Consider the following 18,714-nt stretch of genomic DNA (forward strand, 5'->3'; position numbering starts at 1 on the left):
TGCAATCAAACTTTGTCATTGCATTTGTTTTTATGATCTCTAATAGTTTTAGGGAGCCACTAACCACACCCACCTCAGCGAACTTAACGTTGTGTGTGTTCTGCTTCACCAATCAGCCGTCCCCCTCTCTCCCCCTCTCCTGGGGCCTTCCTAGTCCCCAGGACACAATGATACTGAAGTTAGAGGCCACTATAGGGTTATTAACTGGCCTAAGTGTCCAACTGAAAGGAAGAACCCCATGTCTCTCACTTTACGTCAAAAGCTAGAAATGGTTAAGCTTAGCAAGGAAGCCATTTTGGAAACTGAGATGGCCCAAAAGCTCGGCCTCTTGCACCAAACAGCCAAGAGGACAAGCTCCTGAAGGAAATTTTAAGTGCTATTCCGATGCACACCTAAGTGATAAGAAAGTGAAACAGCTGGTGCCCCTGGGTGGCTCAGTCAAGCATCCGCCTTCGACTCACGTCATGATCTCGGGATTCGTGAGTTCGAGCCCCACCCCGGGCTCTGTGCTGACAGCTCACAGCCTGGAGTCTGCTTTGGATTGTGTCTCCAGCTTTCTCTGCCCCTCCCCCACTCAGGCTCGCTCTCTCTGTCTCAAAAATAAACTTTTTAAAAATTGTTTTTAAAAAAAGGGAACAGCCATATTGCTGATATGGTCAAAGTTCTAGTGGTCTGGATAGAGGACCACATCACCCCCAACATTCCCTTAGGCCAAAGCCTAACCCAGAGCAAGACCCTAGCTTTCTTCAGCTCTATGAAGGCTGGGACAGGTGGGAAAGCTGCAGAAGAGAAGTCTGAAGCTGGCAGGCGTTGGTTCATGAGGTTTAAGGAAGGAAGGCACCTCTGCGACATACAAGGGCAAGGTGAGGCAGCAAGTGCTGATGTAGAAGCTGCAGCGAGCTCTCTGGATGATCGAGCTGAGATATTAACAAAGGGGGCTACACTAAACAACAGTTTTTCAATGTAGATACAACAGTCTTAGAAGAAGATATAATCTAGGACTGCTGTAGTTGGAAAAGAGAAGTCAGTGCCTGGCTTGAAAGCTTCAAAGGACAGGCTGGCCCTCTTGTTAAAGTCCCATGAGCCTCTAAGTTTAAGCCGGCACTCAGGTACCATTCTGAAAATCCCAGGGCCCTTAAGAATTGTGCTGATTCTACTCTCCCTGTGCTCTCTAAATGGAGCAAAGCCTAGATGGCAGTATATCTGTTTACAGCATGGTTTACCGAGCATTTCAAGCCCACTGTGGAGACCTAGTGCTCCGAACACAGTATTCCTTTCAAAATATTACTGCTGACAATGCACTGGATCACCCAGCAGCTCTGAGGGAGATGCACAATCAGATTGCGGTTTCCTTGCCTGCTGACAAAACATCCATTCTACAGCCAATGGAGCAAGGAGTCATTTTGAGTTTCAAGTCTCAAAAAATACATTTCATAAGGCCATAGCTGCCCTAGATAATGATTCCTGTGATGGATCTGGGCAGAGTAAATTGAAAATGTTCTGGCAAGATTTACTAGATGCCATCAAGAACATATGTGATTCATGGGAAGAGGCCTAGAATATCAGCCTAAATTCAAGTTTGGAAGAAGTTTATTCCAGTCCTGAGGGAGGACCTTGAGGGAGTCCGGGTTTCGGCGGAGTCAGTAACTGTGGATGGGTGGGAATCTCAAGAGGGCTAGTGCCTGAAGATGGGATTGAATGGCTGCAATCTCCTGAGAAAACCTGAACACGTGAGGCACCATTTCTTGTAGATCAGCAAAGGAAATGATTTCTTGAGATGGAATCTGTCCCTGGAGAAGGTGCTGTGCAGATTGTTGAAATGATAGCCAAGAATTTAAACTATTAGGCACACTTAGTTGATAAAGCAGTGGCGGGGAAGACTGACTACAATTTTGAAAGACGTTCGGCTGTGGGGACAATGCTGTCAGACAGCATCACCGTCCTCCAGAGAGACGGTTCAGGAAAGTAAGAGTCAGCCGATGCCACCAACTTCATTGTTGTCTTAAGAAATGGCCCCAGCCACCCCAGAGTATGCCTGCAGTCTCTCTGCTGGTCGGCGTGGAATTCTGATAGGGCATTTATCGGTTGGCAAGAGGCCGGGCATGCCCTGTGCTGCCCGCATCTTGGATTTCAACAGACATTCTGCCAGACTGGGCACAACGTGGTAGTTTTCATCCCAGTTGGACATGCCCTTCAAGAACATTTCACATTCGGCCTCACAGGTTCTTGGTGAGAGGCCTACTACAGTCCTTGGTTCTTAGCCAAGTATTTTCACCTCTGATCCCAAGCCTAATTTTTTTTTTCTTTAAGTGTCCAGGTAGGCAGTTTGGACCATAACGTCTCTAAGGTTCCTTCCATCTATGAGATGCCATAGTCGTGTCGCTTAACCTAGTCACGCCCGGTGTCCTCGCTTCCGTAGCACTAGCCTGAAGAGTCATCTCCCCCCCACCCCCAACCCTGCTCCAAGAATGTGGTGCGCTTTTCTATCTCTGCAGCTGTTGGACGAAGAGAAAGCCCCCCTCCCATCTATCTTCAAGAGATTGTGTCTTGTGAAGTAACCCCCAACATGAGGTAGACAGGAATACAATAAAGTGTAAATAGAGCCTTAGCTAAGGAAAGGAAGAAAAAGATTCAAAGCTTCCCAGAGTCCAACAGTGACTGTTTTGTGTTTGAAATTCAGGGAGTGCTGAGAAATCAATCTAGTGAACCCAGAGCTGGAGGGGAGTCCAGAGCCCCTGGGATGAGGTTAGGGTGAGGAATTGTAAAGCCTTTATGTGCATGTGTGTGGGCATGCCGGGGAGCTTTGGCTACGGTGAGGCAGGACTAGTTGTGCTCTCAGGGCAACAGAAGCAACATTAGCCAGAAGAAGAATAGAAAATAGAAAGGAAACAAAGCAGGGCTGTGGTAAAGAGAATTCAGAAATTGCTGAAGAAAATGGGGGCTTGGTGCAGAGAAAGGGAATACAGGATTATTGCCTATGTTAGCCTGGAGAGAAAAAAACCAAATGAGTGCTTTCCTTGTCTATATGGTGGGCAAAAATTTCAATTTGAAACCAAAATGAAGCTGTATTTGGAAACCATACAGGGAAAGAGCCTACTTATGTGGGGCCCTTGGGCTATCCCCCAAGGTAGATGTAGTTAAAAAAGAGCATCACCCCAAGGGTTCATGGAATGTGGAGACTTCATGGACCATTTAGTGCTGGTCATATTGGCCAGCTTGGGAAGCTCTGCCTGGCCACCCCATTCTAGGTGTTACATTTTCTAAATGTAGGTTTAATGACTTTACAAAATGACAGTAAGGACATGCCTATCACAAGTTACTTTGGAGCATTTAGACCATTTACATTTAATTAAAAAAGATAAGATGGAAGCATGAATAAATAATCAAGACAGTCTACCTGCTGCCTACAAGAAACTCAACTTCAAGTTGAGTCTTGACCTCAAGGCATATATAGACCAGTGGAGGGATGGGGAAAAGCCAGTATATCAATACTTAAAATAGACTTTAAAAGAAAGACTGTAATAAGAGACAAAGAAGGGCATTACCAGGGTGATAAAGCAATCAATTCCACAAAATAATGTAACAGTTGCAAATATCTATGCACCCAACAGTGGAATGCTGAGTAAATAAAGCCACTATTAAACATAAAGGGAGAAATCTGCAGTAATACAGTAATAGTAGGCGACTTGAACACCCCACTTACATCAATGGGTAGATTATCAGGTAGAAAATCAGTATGGAAAGTGTCTTTCAACAACACATTAGACCGGATGGATCTAAATATATACAGAATGAATAAAGAAAATTTGGCATAGATATAGAATGGAGTATTACTTGGCAATCAAAAAGAATGAAATCTTGCCATCTGCAACTACGTGGATGGAACTGGAGGGTATTATGCTAAGTAAAATTAGAGAAAGACACCAATCATATGACTTCACTCATATGAGGACTTTAAGAGACAAAACAGATGAACATAAGGGAAGGGAAACAAAAATAATATAAAAACAGGGAGGGGGACAAAACAGAGACTCATAAATATGGAGAACAAACTGAAGGTTGCTGGAGGGGTTGTGGGAGGGGGGGATGGACTAAATGGGTAAGGGGCATTAAGGAATCTACTGAAATCATTGCTTCACTATATAATAACTAATTTGGATGTAAATTTTAAAAAATAAAAAATTTTAAATAAAGGGAGGGAGACAAATAAATAAATACAGAACATTCCACCCAAAAGCATCTGAATACACATTTTTTTCAAGTGCACATGGAACATTCTCAAGGATAGATCACATGTTAGGCCACAAAGCAAGTCTCAGTAAATTTAAAAAGAATGGGAAAAAACACAAAATCCATGGAGGCTCAACACCATGATACTCAACAGCCAATGGGTCAAAGAAATCAAAGAGGAAATCAAAATACATAGAGACAAATGAAACTAAAACCAACAGTCCAAAGTCTTGGGGACACAGCTATAGCTTTTACAAGAGGAAAATTAATACTAATACATACTTTTCTCAAGAAAAAAATATCTCAAGAAAAAAAATCTGGGGGCACCTGGGTGGCTCAGATGATTAAGTGTTCCAACTCTTGATTTCAGCTGAGGTCTTGAACTCACAGTCGTGAGATCGAGCCCGCCCCCCCCCCCCCCCCCACTCAGGCTCCATGCTGACAACACAGAGCCTGCTTAGGATTCTCTCTCTCTCTCTCTGCCCCTCCCCTGCTGGCTCATGTGCTCTATTGAAATAAATAAACTTAAGAAAAGAAATCTGACCTTACATTGAAAGGAACTAGAAAAAGAACAAACCAAGGCTAAGGTTAGTAGAAAGAAGGAGATAGTATCAAAGCAAGAATAAATGAAAAAGACTAAAAACACAAAAGAAAAGAGGAAACCAAGAGCTGGTTCTTTGAAAAGATAAACGGAAATGATAAACATTTACCCAGACTTTCCAAGAAAAAAAAAAAAAGACTCAAAATCAGAAACAAAAGAGAACCACCAACACTACAGAAACACAAAAGATTCTAAGAGTACTATGAAAAATTAAATGCCAACAAATTGCACAACCTAGAAAAAATAGACAAATTTCTATAAACAATCTTGCAAAACTGAATCAGGAAGAAGTAGGAAATCTGAACAGGCTGATGACTGACTCAGTTTCATTGCTGGTAATCAGAAAACTCCCCAAGAAAAGTCCAAGACCAGATGGCTTCACAGGCAAATTCTACCAAACATTTAAAGAAGCCTTAATACTTATTCTCCTCAAACTAGATCAAAAAATAGAAGAGGAAGAAAAGCTTCGAAATACATTCTACAAGGCCAGCATTACCCTGATACCAAAACCAAAGATACTACAAAAAAAAATAAAAAGGAAAACTAAAGGCCAATATTCGACTAACATAGATGCAAAAATCTTAGCAAAATATTAGCAAACCTCATTCAGCAATGCGTTAAAGGATCATTCACCACAATCAAATGGGACTTATTCCTGGGATGCAAGGATGGTTCAATATTTGTAAATCAGTCAACAGGATACATCACATTAACAAGGGAGAAAAATCATACGATTATCTCACTAGATGCAGGAAAAACGTTTCACAAAATTCAACATCCGTTCTAGATGAAAAATTCGTGTTAGAGAGATCATACCTCAACCAATTAAAGCCCATGTAGGAGAAACCCAAGCGTGACATCCTACTCAACAGTGAACAAGAGCTTTTCCTGTAACATTAGGAATAGACAAGTCTACTCTCACCACTTTTATTCAACATGGTAGTGGAGGTTGTAGCCAGAGCAAATTAGACAAGAAAGAAAAGGCATCCAAATGGGTAAATAGTGAAACTGTCACTGTTTGCAGGTGACATGATGCTATGCATAGAAAACCCTAAGATGCCACCAAAAACCTATTAGAGTAAGTGCTGTCAGTAGAGTTGCAGGACTCAAAACCAATACACGGCAAAGTTGAGTTTCTGTACCCTAGTAACAAAGAAGCACAAAGAAAATAACTCCCTTTACAACTTCAACAGAATCAAATACCTAGGAATAACTTTAACCAAGGAAGTAAAACACCTGTACTCTGCAAACTATAGAACACTGGTAAGAGAAATTGAAGAGGACACAAACAAATGGAAACATAGTCCATGCTCATGGATTCTAAGAATATTGTTAACATGTTCATTCTACCCAACTCAGTCTACAAGTTCAGCGCAGTCAGAACATCAACAGCATTTTTCACAGAACTAGGACAAGTAATACTACAATTTCTAAGGAAGCACAAAAGACCCCCAATACCCAAAGTAGTCTTAAGGAAGAAAAAATTGGAGATAGCACAATCCTAGATTTTAAAATATAGTGCAAAGCTACAGGAGTGAAGACAGTGTAGGACTATCCTAAAAATAGACACACAGATCAATGGAACCAAATAGAGAGCTCAGAAGTAAATCTATACATTTAAAGGTCAGTTAACCTATGACAAAGGAGGCAAGAATGTACAATTAAGAAAAGACCATCTCTTTGATCAGTGGTGCTGGGGAAACTGGATAGCTACAGCAGAAGAATGAAATTGGACCACTATCACACCATACACAAAAAGTAACTTAAAATGGATTGAAGACCAAAATATGAGACCTAAAACCATTAAATCCCTAAAAGGAAACAAAGTTAGTAATTTCTTTGACATCTGCTGTAGAAACCTTTTTCTAGGTAAGTCTCCTCAGGCAAGGGAAACAGAAGCCCAAATAAACTACTGGGACTACACCAAAATAAAAAGCTTCTGCACAGCAAATCAAACCATCAACAAAATGAAAACACAACCTACATTTGTAATTGATATATCCCATTAGGGGTTGATCTCCAAAATACATAAAGAACTTATACAACTCAACACACACACACACACACACACACACACACACACACTTCATTTAAAAATGGGAAGACGATCAAAAAAAAAATTGCGAAGAGGATCTGAATAGACATTTTTCCAGAGAAGACCTACAGATGCCCACAGACACAGAAAAGATGTCCAGCATCACTCATCACCAGGGAAATACAAATCAAAACCACAGCAAAATATCACTTTACACTGGCCAAAATGGCTAGAATCAAAAAGCCAAGAATTAAGTGTTGGTAGGACGTGGAGAAGAAGGACCCCTCATACGCTACTGGTGGGAATGTAAATTGGGGAAGCCACTGTGGAAAACACTACGAAGGTTTCTCAGAAAGTTGACAATAGAAATACCTTATGATAATCGCACTACTGGGTATTTACCCAGGGAAAATGAAAACACTAATTCTAAAAGATCACCATGCTCCTGTATTTATTGCAGATTTATAATAGCCAAGATATAGAAGCAACCCAAAGATGGCAGTGTATATTTCTCAGCCATAGAAAAATCATGAGATCTTGACATGAGCCACAATGTGAATGGACCGAAAGGGCATTATGCTAAGTAAAGTCAGACAAATACCACCTGATTTCACTTGTATGTAGAATCGAAAAAACAACACAAGACAAAAAGCAGAAACAGATTCAAAAATATAGAGAACAAAATGATGGTTGCCAGAGGGGAGGACGGCAGGGAATGGGCAAAGCAAGCGAAAGGGAGTGGCAGATCCAGGCTTCCAGTTGAAGAATGGTTAAATCACAGGAATAAAAGATATAGCAGAGAATCTGGTCAGTGGTATTGTGGAGGCAGACGGTAGCTACCCATGCGGTGAGCAGAGCAGAACATACAGACTAGTCGAATCACCACGTTCTAGATCTGAAACTAATCTAACATTGTACGTCAACTACGCTTCGATAAAAAAATTATTCCAAAAAAGTAAACATTAGGTTGAGGGTGTGAGTTTCTTAGGCAGAAAGTTGATGGGGGGGGGGGGGGAAGGAAGGCTTGGAAATAAGCCTTGAAAGGAGGCCTCAGAAATGAAAGGCATGTCTCATCTCTGATGCCCCCTGCACATGGTTCTGAAAAGTGAACTTCAGCTCTCCCCATTGGGAAGCCCACCCAAAGTGCCCCACTTTCAGGGTCCCCCCTGGGATATCTGGTTCCCCCTACTGCAATCCACACTTGGAAAGGGCTTCTCGTTAGCAAACAGACTGCTTATGACTTGCTCTTTGATTTCTGTGTCTGTGCTTTAAATCTTTTTAAATATGAAAAAGCTTTGCGGTCTTTGACCACAAGTGTGCATTATTGTGTGGTTTCAGTCACTGAAGTAAGCACTTGAGCTTCAGCAGAAATAAAGATGCATTTCTGTCACACACTCTCAGACGTAAACACGTACGTGGCATAAATAACGCTAGGATCAGGCCACAGGAGTTCAGATCTTGGCTTAACGATGGGTTTAGGTCCCACAAAAAGGTGACAGTATCACAAATACAAAGTACACGTAAGACACCCCAGTTCCTGAACATCGTGGCTTAGCCTGGCCTGCCTTAAAGTGCCCAGGATACTTACATTTGCCTAAAGTTGAGCTAAATCATCTAGCACCAAGCTTATTTTATAAGAAGGTGTAATTTATCAAAAACTGCACTGAAAGAACAGGAAGGTTGTATGGGTACCACGAGCACGTGGCTGGCTGCCACTGCCCAGCACCCTACGAGAGGATCATACCACACGTTGCTAGCCCCGGGAAAGATCCAAGATCAGAATTCAAAGCTGGACTCCCACCAAATGTCTACGGCTTTCGCACTATCATCAAGTCGAAAAAAATCCTAAGTCAGACCATCCTAAGTCGGGGGCTGTCTGTACCTAAATACTCTTTTACTTTTCCCATCGGCCATTATCACACCTGTACCTTCAGGTCTCAGAATTTCAAATATTACGTATTCTCCAAGTACCACACGCGTAGGAAGAAACCTTGCCATCGCTGCGCACACACAACAGTTCAGTGGGTGACGGCTCAGACGACGTTGTCTGTCTGTCATCCCTTTTCTGAGATCTGGCCGGGTTCTCTTGCCAAAACACCAGTTCCCATTTCTGTTTCTAAAGCCTCAAGGCCAGGGGTGGTTGCATCTCAGGGCACCCCAAAAGTTGCTCGTCTTTGGGGCAATAATACGGTGAAAATCCCATCTTCGATGGGGGGGGTGGGGGTGCAGCTGGAGGTACCAGCCTGTGCGCCCCATTGTGGAAAATCAACTCAAAGGCTTAGTCTCCTTCTAGGATCATCAGCTGGTGTTTCTTTCCAGTGACCGGTAAGGACTTGAGGGGTCTAATTTGAAGGAAAATTATAGCACATCCCCTCCTAAATAAGAGGATACGAAAATTGCTTTCTGCAGACTTCGCACTGTGGCCGAGCGAAAAGACACTATGCTGTCAGATTCCACACAGATTTAAAGACCTGTTTGACCACCTCGTTTTATTATAGTTCTAAGCACAAAACAGACACTTTCATGTAACCAATCATGTCGTCCCAGGATTACGTTAGGACATAGAGAGTTGGCAGTTCTTACCGCACGTGGACATTCTTGTACCCTAGAGGTGACAGTAGGTGTTAATACAAGTTTAAAAGAAACTTATACAACACCCTCACTTTAATAAAAACAGGTGAATATTAAGGATTTTTCATTATTTTTAATAGTAAGGACAGTATATTTCATTATAATTTTTAGTGTTGATATTTGAGAGAGAGACAACAGGGAGGGGCAGAGAGAGGGAAACACAGCATCCTAAGCAGGCTCCAGGCTCTGAGCTGTCAGCACAGAGCCCAATGCAGGGCTTGAACCCACGAACCGTGAGATCACAACCTAAGCCAAAGTTGGACCCTTAACCGACTGAGCCACCCAGGTGCCCCTAGAGAGTGTATTTCATTATAAAGCCTTTGGTTTTTTACTAAATTATCAATGTAACCCAATTTGAGAGACACCCAAATACTACTTTTTTTCAAATAGTGATTTATATACAGGAACTATTGACAATAAATTTGTTAACCATACTTAATACAATCTTTTGGTTTGAACACAACAATGGGATGTGTTGACACAGCCCACCATGACTGCCCAAGTCCCCCCAGCTGGCCAGCCCATGTCGAGTGCGTTCTGGATGCTGGGTCTCCTGCCTCACCTGCCGAGAGGCTGGCCAGCCTCAGGCCTCAGTGACAGCAACCACCCCTCCTTCGGTGATCACTCCTTTCTTTACTGTGGTCAGAATACACTTCCAAGTCAAAGCTAAACTGGTTTCCGTGAGTCTGCCATGGTTGTGGTCTCAGAGCCATTTAGTCTCACTCATTGGTCTCAACAGATGGGAAATTACACTCTTGTCCCTGGACTGGGACATACTGATCAGGGTGTCCAATGGGAAGAGATTGAGAAGGGTTAAGCTTTTGCTACTCTACTCCACACATTCTGATATTCTAACCCCCACCCCGAGGATCCAGGCTATCTGTGCCCCTATTATTGAGGACATGTATCTTAGGACTAAATGAGTACCCAACTCTTCCTTCCCCGTGGCCTTCAGTAGTTGGAAGACAGCTTTCATGCCCAGGTCTCTACTGGGCATCTCTAGGTCTCTACTAGACCAAAATGCCCAGGTTTGTAACCATTTTCATGGGGTCTTGGGTTTGAAGCCCTTCCGTGTTGGGTCATCTCGGCCATGTGTCCAACTGGGTCATGGCTTTCTCCAAGTTTATCGTTAGAAACCAGACACAGACTTCCAACTGTGATCTAGAGAACAAGAAGAACAGAACTGTCACCTCCTTCAGTCTTTTGTTTTTTAAGAAAGCAAGACTGATAGGGGCGCCTGGGTGGCCCAGTCAGTTAAGCATCCAACTTTGGCTCAGGTCATGATCTCACAGTCTGTGGGTTCGAGCCCCAGGTCAGGCTGTGTGCTGACAGCTCAGAGCCTGGAGCCTGCTTCAGATCCTGTGTCTCCCTCTCTCTCTGCCCCTCCCCTGCTCACACTCTGTGTCTCTCTGTCCCGCAAGAATGAATTAAAGTGTTAGAAAGAAAAAAACAAAGCAAGACTGATAAAGCTGATCAGTAGGAACGTATCATTTTACATGGATTTTTTTTATGTCCCTCATTGATACGCACCACACTAAGGGATCAGACTGAGTCTGAATAAAGTCCACTTTACAGACATCTGTCCTGAGAACGTGGGCAGCTTCCCCTCTGCCCACTGCTGTGGCTCATGACCCCTGGGCTATTTTTGGAAGATGATTTAAGTATTAATTAGAGCAGGTTATACATTTAGGCAGGCAAATCTTCCTAACTTAGATTAATAGGAAACAAAATGGAAACTATTAAAAATTACAAATCCCAATAGGCTTAAATTACATGATAAAATATTCCTTTTTAAACAGAATCTTTGACATAGCCTCTTAATTTTCAAAATCATTTCAAATGCATTTGCTTTTTCAGCCTCCAAATGAAGGTGTTGGACCACACATTCCAACACCTCCGACCTTCTCAACTATTTTGAGGACACAAGCACGCGGCTGACACTAAAATCCCTCTTTAATCTGTGTATGTAGCTTGTGTGTGTGTGTGTACCCACAGTCACATACATACATGCACTGTATTTCCCCCCAAAAAGTTTATCCCTTAAACTACCCTGTAAGGTAGGATTTATGACTCCCATTTTACAGCTAAAACAAGGTATAAAGAAGGTTAAGTAGGGTTGCCTAGGGGGTTCTGTAGGTTAGGGGTCCAACTCTTGATTTCGACTCAGGTCCTGGCCTCACTGTTCCTGAGTTCGAGCCCCGCATCGGGGTCTGCACTGGTGGTGTAGAACCTGCTTATGATCCTCTCTCTCCCGCTCGTGCTCTTTCCCAAAATAAAAAATTTTTTAAAGAAATTTCTTTGCATAACATCCTGTAGCTGTAGTACTTAGGAAACCAGTAGGTTTAACCAGCTACGTCTGCCTCTAAAAACTGAACCTGGTACTGCCTTCCCCAGGTAGATCTTGGTTTAACGGTCATAGACTGAACCGGCAGTCTCTGACCTTAAATGGTTACCATTTTAAGTTAAATATTTGCTGGATATAATTTTACTCCCTCGTCACGAGGACAGTGTTTGAAAACGAACACGGCACTCATGAGTCAAGACCAGGTTCAAGTTGTTCTGATTGGCTTCAGGCCTGCTGTAACAGCACATGCCCCAAACCCTGTGCCCTTAGAGGTCAGGGGTGCACCTTAGCCAGCGTTGTTTCCTTCTGAGTCTTAGCACAGTGCTGTGCTGTCACAGGAACTCGATACACTCGGTGTCATCAGAGGCCACAGGTCCACCAGAGAAGTGAATGCTATGATAATCATCACAGAAGGACCCCGAGCCTAATGCACCCTGACTTCTACCCGCACATTTCCCAGGCACAAGGCTTAGGCCTAATAATGACCTTGTGTTCCCTTTCGTGAGGAACAGTTATAAATCAAGGCCAAAACTTAGGTTTACAGCTGTTTTTTTTTTTTTTTAACCTCCCCAGTAAGTGAAAATGGTGACCATTCTACAGTTGTGGAAGAGAAGTTTCTCCACTCCGGAATTACCCAGAGGAACTCGACTGACCCTCCTGGCACACAAGAAACAATCAGTGGATATAGGAGTTTGCAAAGTGTGGGGGGAACCTTGGTCCATAGGCTGATCAGCAGATGTGATGTGAAAACCATCACACTATTCTATCCTTTGCTGTTGCTTGCTGAACTGCGAAGAACTTCATGAACTATATTCAAGCTGCTTTCTAGGCCATTGCCAATCACCATTTTGGACTTGGAAGTGCTATTTTCCTATTGACACTTGCATTATTTCATTTTGCATGCATCCAGTGGTTATACATGAGCAACATATGTAATCTGCTTATTTTTAAAAACATCCATCCATGCAAAATGGTAAATAAAGTATAAAGTCTGCTCTTTTTTGCAAAATGATAATCATAGCCCATGTCATTAAAAGTTTAAATTGGTTTCATATCAAGATCGGTGTAATAGGTCTGCATATACTTTATAGGAAACTAGCTTCTATAAAGATTTTTTCACTGTTTACTAGTGAAATGAGAAGAGCAAAGCTATTTATAAAAGGCCTTATGTCGTGTACATACGTTGTCTTTGAAATATTTGTGATTTAGTTTATTGCTTGTAAAAGAGAAATTATATAATTTATTTAGTAAATACTATTGTAAACTATAGTTTTATTGAGAGAAATAAAATATTTTGTTCTCAATTGTGGTGGGACATTAATTCTGATGGTTTATGGTCTTTACATTTCTTTTATTAGTTAAAAACAGATAACCTAGGGTGCCTGGGGGGCTCTGTCAGTTAAGCGTCTGACTTTGGCTCAGGTCATGATCTCACGGTTTATGAGTTCAAGCCCCTCATCAGGCTCTGTGCTGACAGCTCAGAGCCTAGAGCCTTGCTTCAGATTCTGTGTCTCCATTCCTTCCTCCCTGTCTCTCTCTCTCTCTCGGAAAGATGAATAAACATTAAACAAAATTTAAAAAAACACATAACCTAGATATTTCTCCATTTTTAGACATTCAGGGATCCTTTATCTCTCATGATCAAAGCAGAGAACATTCTCTGGATCCTGAGAGAAGATACAGTAGATTCTGTTCAACTTGTTCAAGAGAATTTCTCAAACATCCTGGTGGATTAGGGTGCACTATCTTATACTGAGGTAACAAATAATCCCAAAATCTCTGGATAGGGGAACCAGAGCAGCCCCCTTCTAGAACATGGCATTTGTATGGCAGAAGACAAAAAAGTGACAGTGGAAGCAGGCAAGAGGAGCTCATAAAGCTTCTGCTTAGATGTAGCTTACATTCTCTTGAATGTCACCTTGTGACATGGCACTGGCCCAAGTAAACGACACTGACAGGACTGATGCCAGAGGAATGGGAAGTCTACTTCTCACCAAGGAATTGACTCGGCAAAGAGGTACGGTGAGTATTTTAAGCTATTATTGCATCTACACCATCTCATGGGTTTCCCCAGCCGCAGAGGCTTACGATGGAGAAACACATCATTGGAAAGCAGAATGACAAAGGCTACAGAAAGCCATTCCTGATGATTAAGATGCTCAGTGTAAAACACTTCAAAAGTTCAAGCCAACAGATTCTTAAAGGCAAACATGGTATTCACTTTTGTAACTATAACCTGAAGCCATGGTTCCTCAGTGTGAGTAGTAATTTTACCTGCAGAGTTGGTGCTGGGCATCTATCCTGGGTTGGGATTTCAACATAGAATTCTCATGAAGCCAACAGCTGAGGACCCTTTCCCTCTTTCCCTAATATTCCTGTCCTAATGAATTCCCCCACCTCAGGTAGAGGTTTACCTAGCTGAAATGCCACTCTCTCCCCTCACCCCAATTTGTAAATCTACCCATATCTGGCCTACAGACTCTTCCGTGTGCCCTCCCCTGGTGCCATCAATGCCTCTCCATTGGTGTCCCGAAATTCACTTCTTACGACTTGTATCATCCTGGATTCGTTTTGCCAGTTCTTGTATTTCACATAAATGGGATCATATGGCATGTACTTTCTATCAGGCTTTTTGGTGTCCCTGTTCAACACTATTTAAAATTCATTTCCTTTTATGTAGCAGAGGCTCATTCTTTTTCACTACCGAGTAGCATTCCATTGTATGAATTCCACGGTTTTCTACACAGTTGCCGATTGGAATGTAGGCTGCCTCCGATTTAAGACTATAAACAAGCATGAACGTTGGAAGATGGATGACAAGAACTCCTAGACGTCTTCCTTCACACAGCTGCTAGATGCAGACAATTGTGACTTCTAGCACCTGTACTGGATATGGAAGAATTTTCCGTGAGGAATATCCCTATCAGGAAGGAGATGATCATCCTCTAATTTGCCTAGGACAGCCTGAGATTATGCCCGACTCTCAGGCATGACGACAGTACAGTCTTTTACTCTCCCCACTCTTGCATTTGGACCACCACGATATTACTTTACCAAAGGAGAGAGTTTACAGATCATAACACTGGCGATCTCCCAGCGGTTGACTTAGCCAGGGCACTGTACAATGAGTTTCAGCTACCAAGCCTTCCCCTGCCACCAGTGCTCGTGGCATTTAGTCCCCACTCTTCATGAGCAGGCAGCTAAGGATCAAGAAACATCTGAGGAAATTCTCTAAAACAGAACAAACATACCCACAGAAAACTGAGGACCGAGAGAAATGGAGTATATGAAGCAAATTTGGAGGAGCCTGGCCGGCTCAGTCAGTCAAACGTGCAACTCTTAATCTTGGGGTTGTGACTTTGGGCCCCACGGTGAGTGTAGAGATTACTTGAAAATAAAATCTTAAAAAAAAAAAAAACAAAAAAAAACAAAAAAAAAAACTTCGAGACAAACAAGAATTACCATTACATCTTTATAGGTAACAAATTATATGGCATCCATTAAACAAGATCACGATGCTATTACAAAAATGAACATTCACAAAACATCAAGGAGCTCTTGGAAAGTCAAAGCATAAGAGTGGAAAGTAGAAATTAAGAGAATGATCGGGGTGCCTGCCTTGTTCAGTTGTAGACTATGTGACTCTTGATCTCAGGGTCCTAAATTCAAGCCCCATTGGGCATAGAGCTTACAAATAAACAAAAAAAAAAAAAAGTGATTGGAAGATAAGACTGAGGAAACATCCAAACAATTTTTTAAAAGAGGAAAAAGAATTTCAAAATTTTACAGACTATTCCACCAGATCATATATCCAATGTTAATTCTACAAAGAGAAAACATAGACCATGGAGGTAAAGAAGGCTTCAAACAAATAATTTAAGAAAATTTCTTCAAACTCAAAAACATGACTTCCCAGATTGAAAGGGAATGAATGCCCATAAAGACGGACAAAAATGAACCTGACCATGCAATTTCCAGCCACCAGGGATGATCATGAGACTCTCTAGACCTTCAGAGACTAAAATTAATTTTGTATAAAGCTCAAGGGTCAGAATTGAATCAAAGTTATCAACAGCATCACTGAAAGCTAGAAACTAATGGAGCCTTCAAACTTCTGAGAGAAATTTATTTCTAATCTATAATCCTATACCCTGTATGTTACTTAGGTTTCTCTCGACAAATAGGAGCGACATAGACATAGCTAATAGATGTAAGAAATTGGCTCACATGATTGCGAGAAAAGGCCACTGTGAAATTCAAATGGCAGGTTAGCAGGCCGGATATGAAGGTGTTGATAGAATAGTTGTGAGGAATCCTTTCTTCTTTTCTAGAAAACATCACTTTTTCCTCAAAGGCCATCTCTTGATTGGATGAGGCCCATCCATTTAGCAAGGGTAATTTTCTTTACTTAAAGTCAACTAATTATGGTAGTATGCTAAGCAAAATACATCAGTCAGATAAAGACAAATACCATGTCATTCATTTGAATTTTAAGAAACAAAACAGATGAACATGGAGTGGGGGGAAGAAAGGGAGGCAAGCTGTAAAAGACTCTTAATGATAGAGAACAAACTGACAGTCACTGGAGGGGAGGTGGGCTGGGAATGGGCTAAATGGGGGATGGGCATTAAGGAGGGCACTTTGTTGTGATGAGCACTGGGTGTTGAATGTAAGTGATGAATCACTAAATTCTACTCCTGAAACCAATATTACACTAGGTTAACTAACTTGAATTTAAATAAAAACCTATCAATATAAATTACTGTTTTAACAAAGTCAACTAATTACGGACCTACAACCACATCCACAAAATATTTTTTAGCAATACCTACATCAGTGTTTGATTAACTAACTGGGTACTCTACCCTAGGCAAGTTGGGATGTAAAATTCACCACCACCTCATCAAGACAAAAAGCTTCTGCACAGCAAAGGAAATGACCAAACTAAAAGGCAGCCTGTGGAATGGGAGAAGATATTTGCAAATGACCTATCAGATCAAGGGTTGGTATCCAAAATCTATAAAGAACTTCTCAAACTCAACGCCCCGAAAAACAAATCATTCAGTGAAAAAAAAGGGCAAAAGACATGAACACTTTTCCGAAGAAGACATCCAGATGGCTAACAGGCACGTGAAAAGATGCTCAACGTCACTCACCATCAGGGAAATACAAATCAAAACCACACTAAGATACCACCTCACACTGGCCAGAGTGGTTAAAATTAACAACTCAGGAAACGAGATGTTGGCGAGGATGTGGAGAAAAGGGAACCCTTTTGTGCAGTTGGTGGGAATGCAAACTGGTGCAGCCGCTCTGGAGAATAGTGTGGAGTTTCCTCCAAAAATTAAAAATAGAACTACCCTACAAGCCAGCAATTGCACTACTAGGTATTTATCCAAAGAATACAAAAATGCTGATTCCAAGGGTGTTTATAGCAGCACTATCAACAATAGCCAAGCTATGGAAAGAGCCCAAATGTCCATCGACTGATGAATGCATAAAGAAGATGGTGTGTGTGTGTGTGTGTGTGTGTACATACATGAATACATATACATATATATACACAAATATATGTATATAATGGAATATTGCTCATATTAGCAATCGAAAAGAATGAAATCTTGCTATTTGCAACAATATGGATGGAACTAGAATGTGTTATGCTTAGTGAAACAAGTCAGAGAAAGACAAATATGGCATGATTTCACTCCTGTGAAATTTAACAATATAGATGAACCTAGGGGAAGGGAAGGAAAATAAGATAAAAACAGAGAGGGAGGAAAACCCTAAGAGGCTCTTAAATACAGAAAACAAGATCAGGGAGGGGTGGTGGGTGGGAGGATGGGCTAAATGGGTGATGGGCATTAAGGAGGGCACCTGTTGGGACAAGCACTGGGTGTTCTATGTAAGTGATGAATCATTAAATTCTATTCCTGAAATCAGTATTACACTGTATGTTAACTAATTTGGGTTTAAGTAAAGTTCTTAAAAAATAAAAATAAAATTAATTACCACACCCTGAAAAAATATTACATAAGAATAGAATAATCCATACAAAAATAACTTCCATCTTCCTTTTACCTAGAAGCTTCAAAATGTGTGTTTTGCCAAAATGAGATAATGAACCAAGAGAAAGAATGCCATGAAAATGAAAGGCATAAGATCCAGAAAATAGGACAAACAACCCAAGAGGGAGGTGAAAGGAATTCCCCAAGACGAAGGTAAAGGGATATCCCAAGATGTCAATAATGGAGAAGATCCAAAAAACACTCAAGATTAGAGGTCAGATGGCTCTGGGCACCAGTTCTCCAAGAAGGTGAAGATACCCAGGAGATTTATAAAATGAGGGCATAAAACTTTAACTCTCCATACCCTGGAATTGATCCTGGAGTTGGACCGGGGGTGGGGGTTGGGGGGAGCTTTGGATGACATTAACAGAAAAACTGGAGAAATCTGAATAAAGTTTGGAAATTAATTAACAGTGTTGATGAAGTTTCATCTCTTAGTTTGGGCAAAGGAATCATAGTTCTAGAAGATGTTAACAGTAAGAGAAACTAGGTCAAGGGTATATAGGAACTATATTCTATCTTTGCAAATTTTCAGTATATCTAAACTGATTCCCCCCAAAAAAGTATATCAAGACTGAAAAATAAATGGTCAAAAGATTTAAACAGACACTTCAAAGAAAATATATGAATGGCAAATAAGCACGAGATGCTCAACACCATTAGTTATTAGGAAAATGCAAATTAAAATTATAATGACATTTCACTACCCATATATTAAAATGGAAAATTTTTTCTTAATTGACAATGCCAAGGGCTGGTGAGAATGTAAAGCAATTCTAACTCTCGTATTTTTCTGCTAGGAATG

The 18,714-nt window shown here is 41.4% G+C and overlaps 1 protein-coding gene across 2 annotated transcripts in view; it reads left to right on the forward strand.

The window, feature by feature from the left end:
• The window catches only part of PIP5K1B (phosphatidylinositol-4-phosphate 5-kinase type 1 beta), a 311,111-nt gene extending 292,905 nt beyond the window's left edge, over window positions 1-18,206 (forward strand). Inside the window, exon 14 of one of the 2 annotated variants that reach the window (XM_042913807.1) lies at window positions 17,927-18,206. In XM_042913807.1, the coding sequence (XP_042769741.1) occupies window positions 17,927-17,962 (36 nt within the window). In that variant the 3' untranslated portion in view covers window positions 17,963-18,206. Of the gene's footprint in view, window positions 1-12,414; window positions 12,837-17,926 lie in introns of those variants that run through there. The other variant, XM_042913808.1, reaches the window with a different exon arrangement.
• Window positions 18,207-18,714: the final 508 nt, after the last annotated feature.

The sequence above is a fragment of the Panthera leo genome, chromosome D4 (genome assembly GCF_018350215.1).
Source record: "Panthera leo isolate Ple1 chromosome D4, P.leo_Ple1_pat1.1, whole genome shotgun sequence".
NCBI classification, from domain to species: Eukaryota; Metazoa; Chordata; class Mammalia; order Carnivora; family Felidae; genus Panthera; species Panthera leo.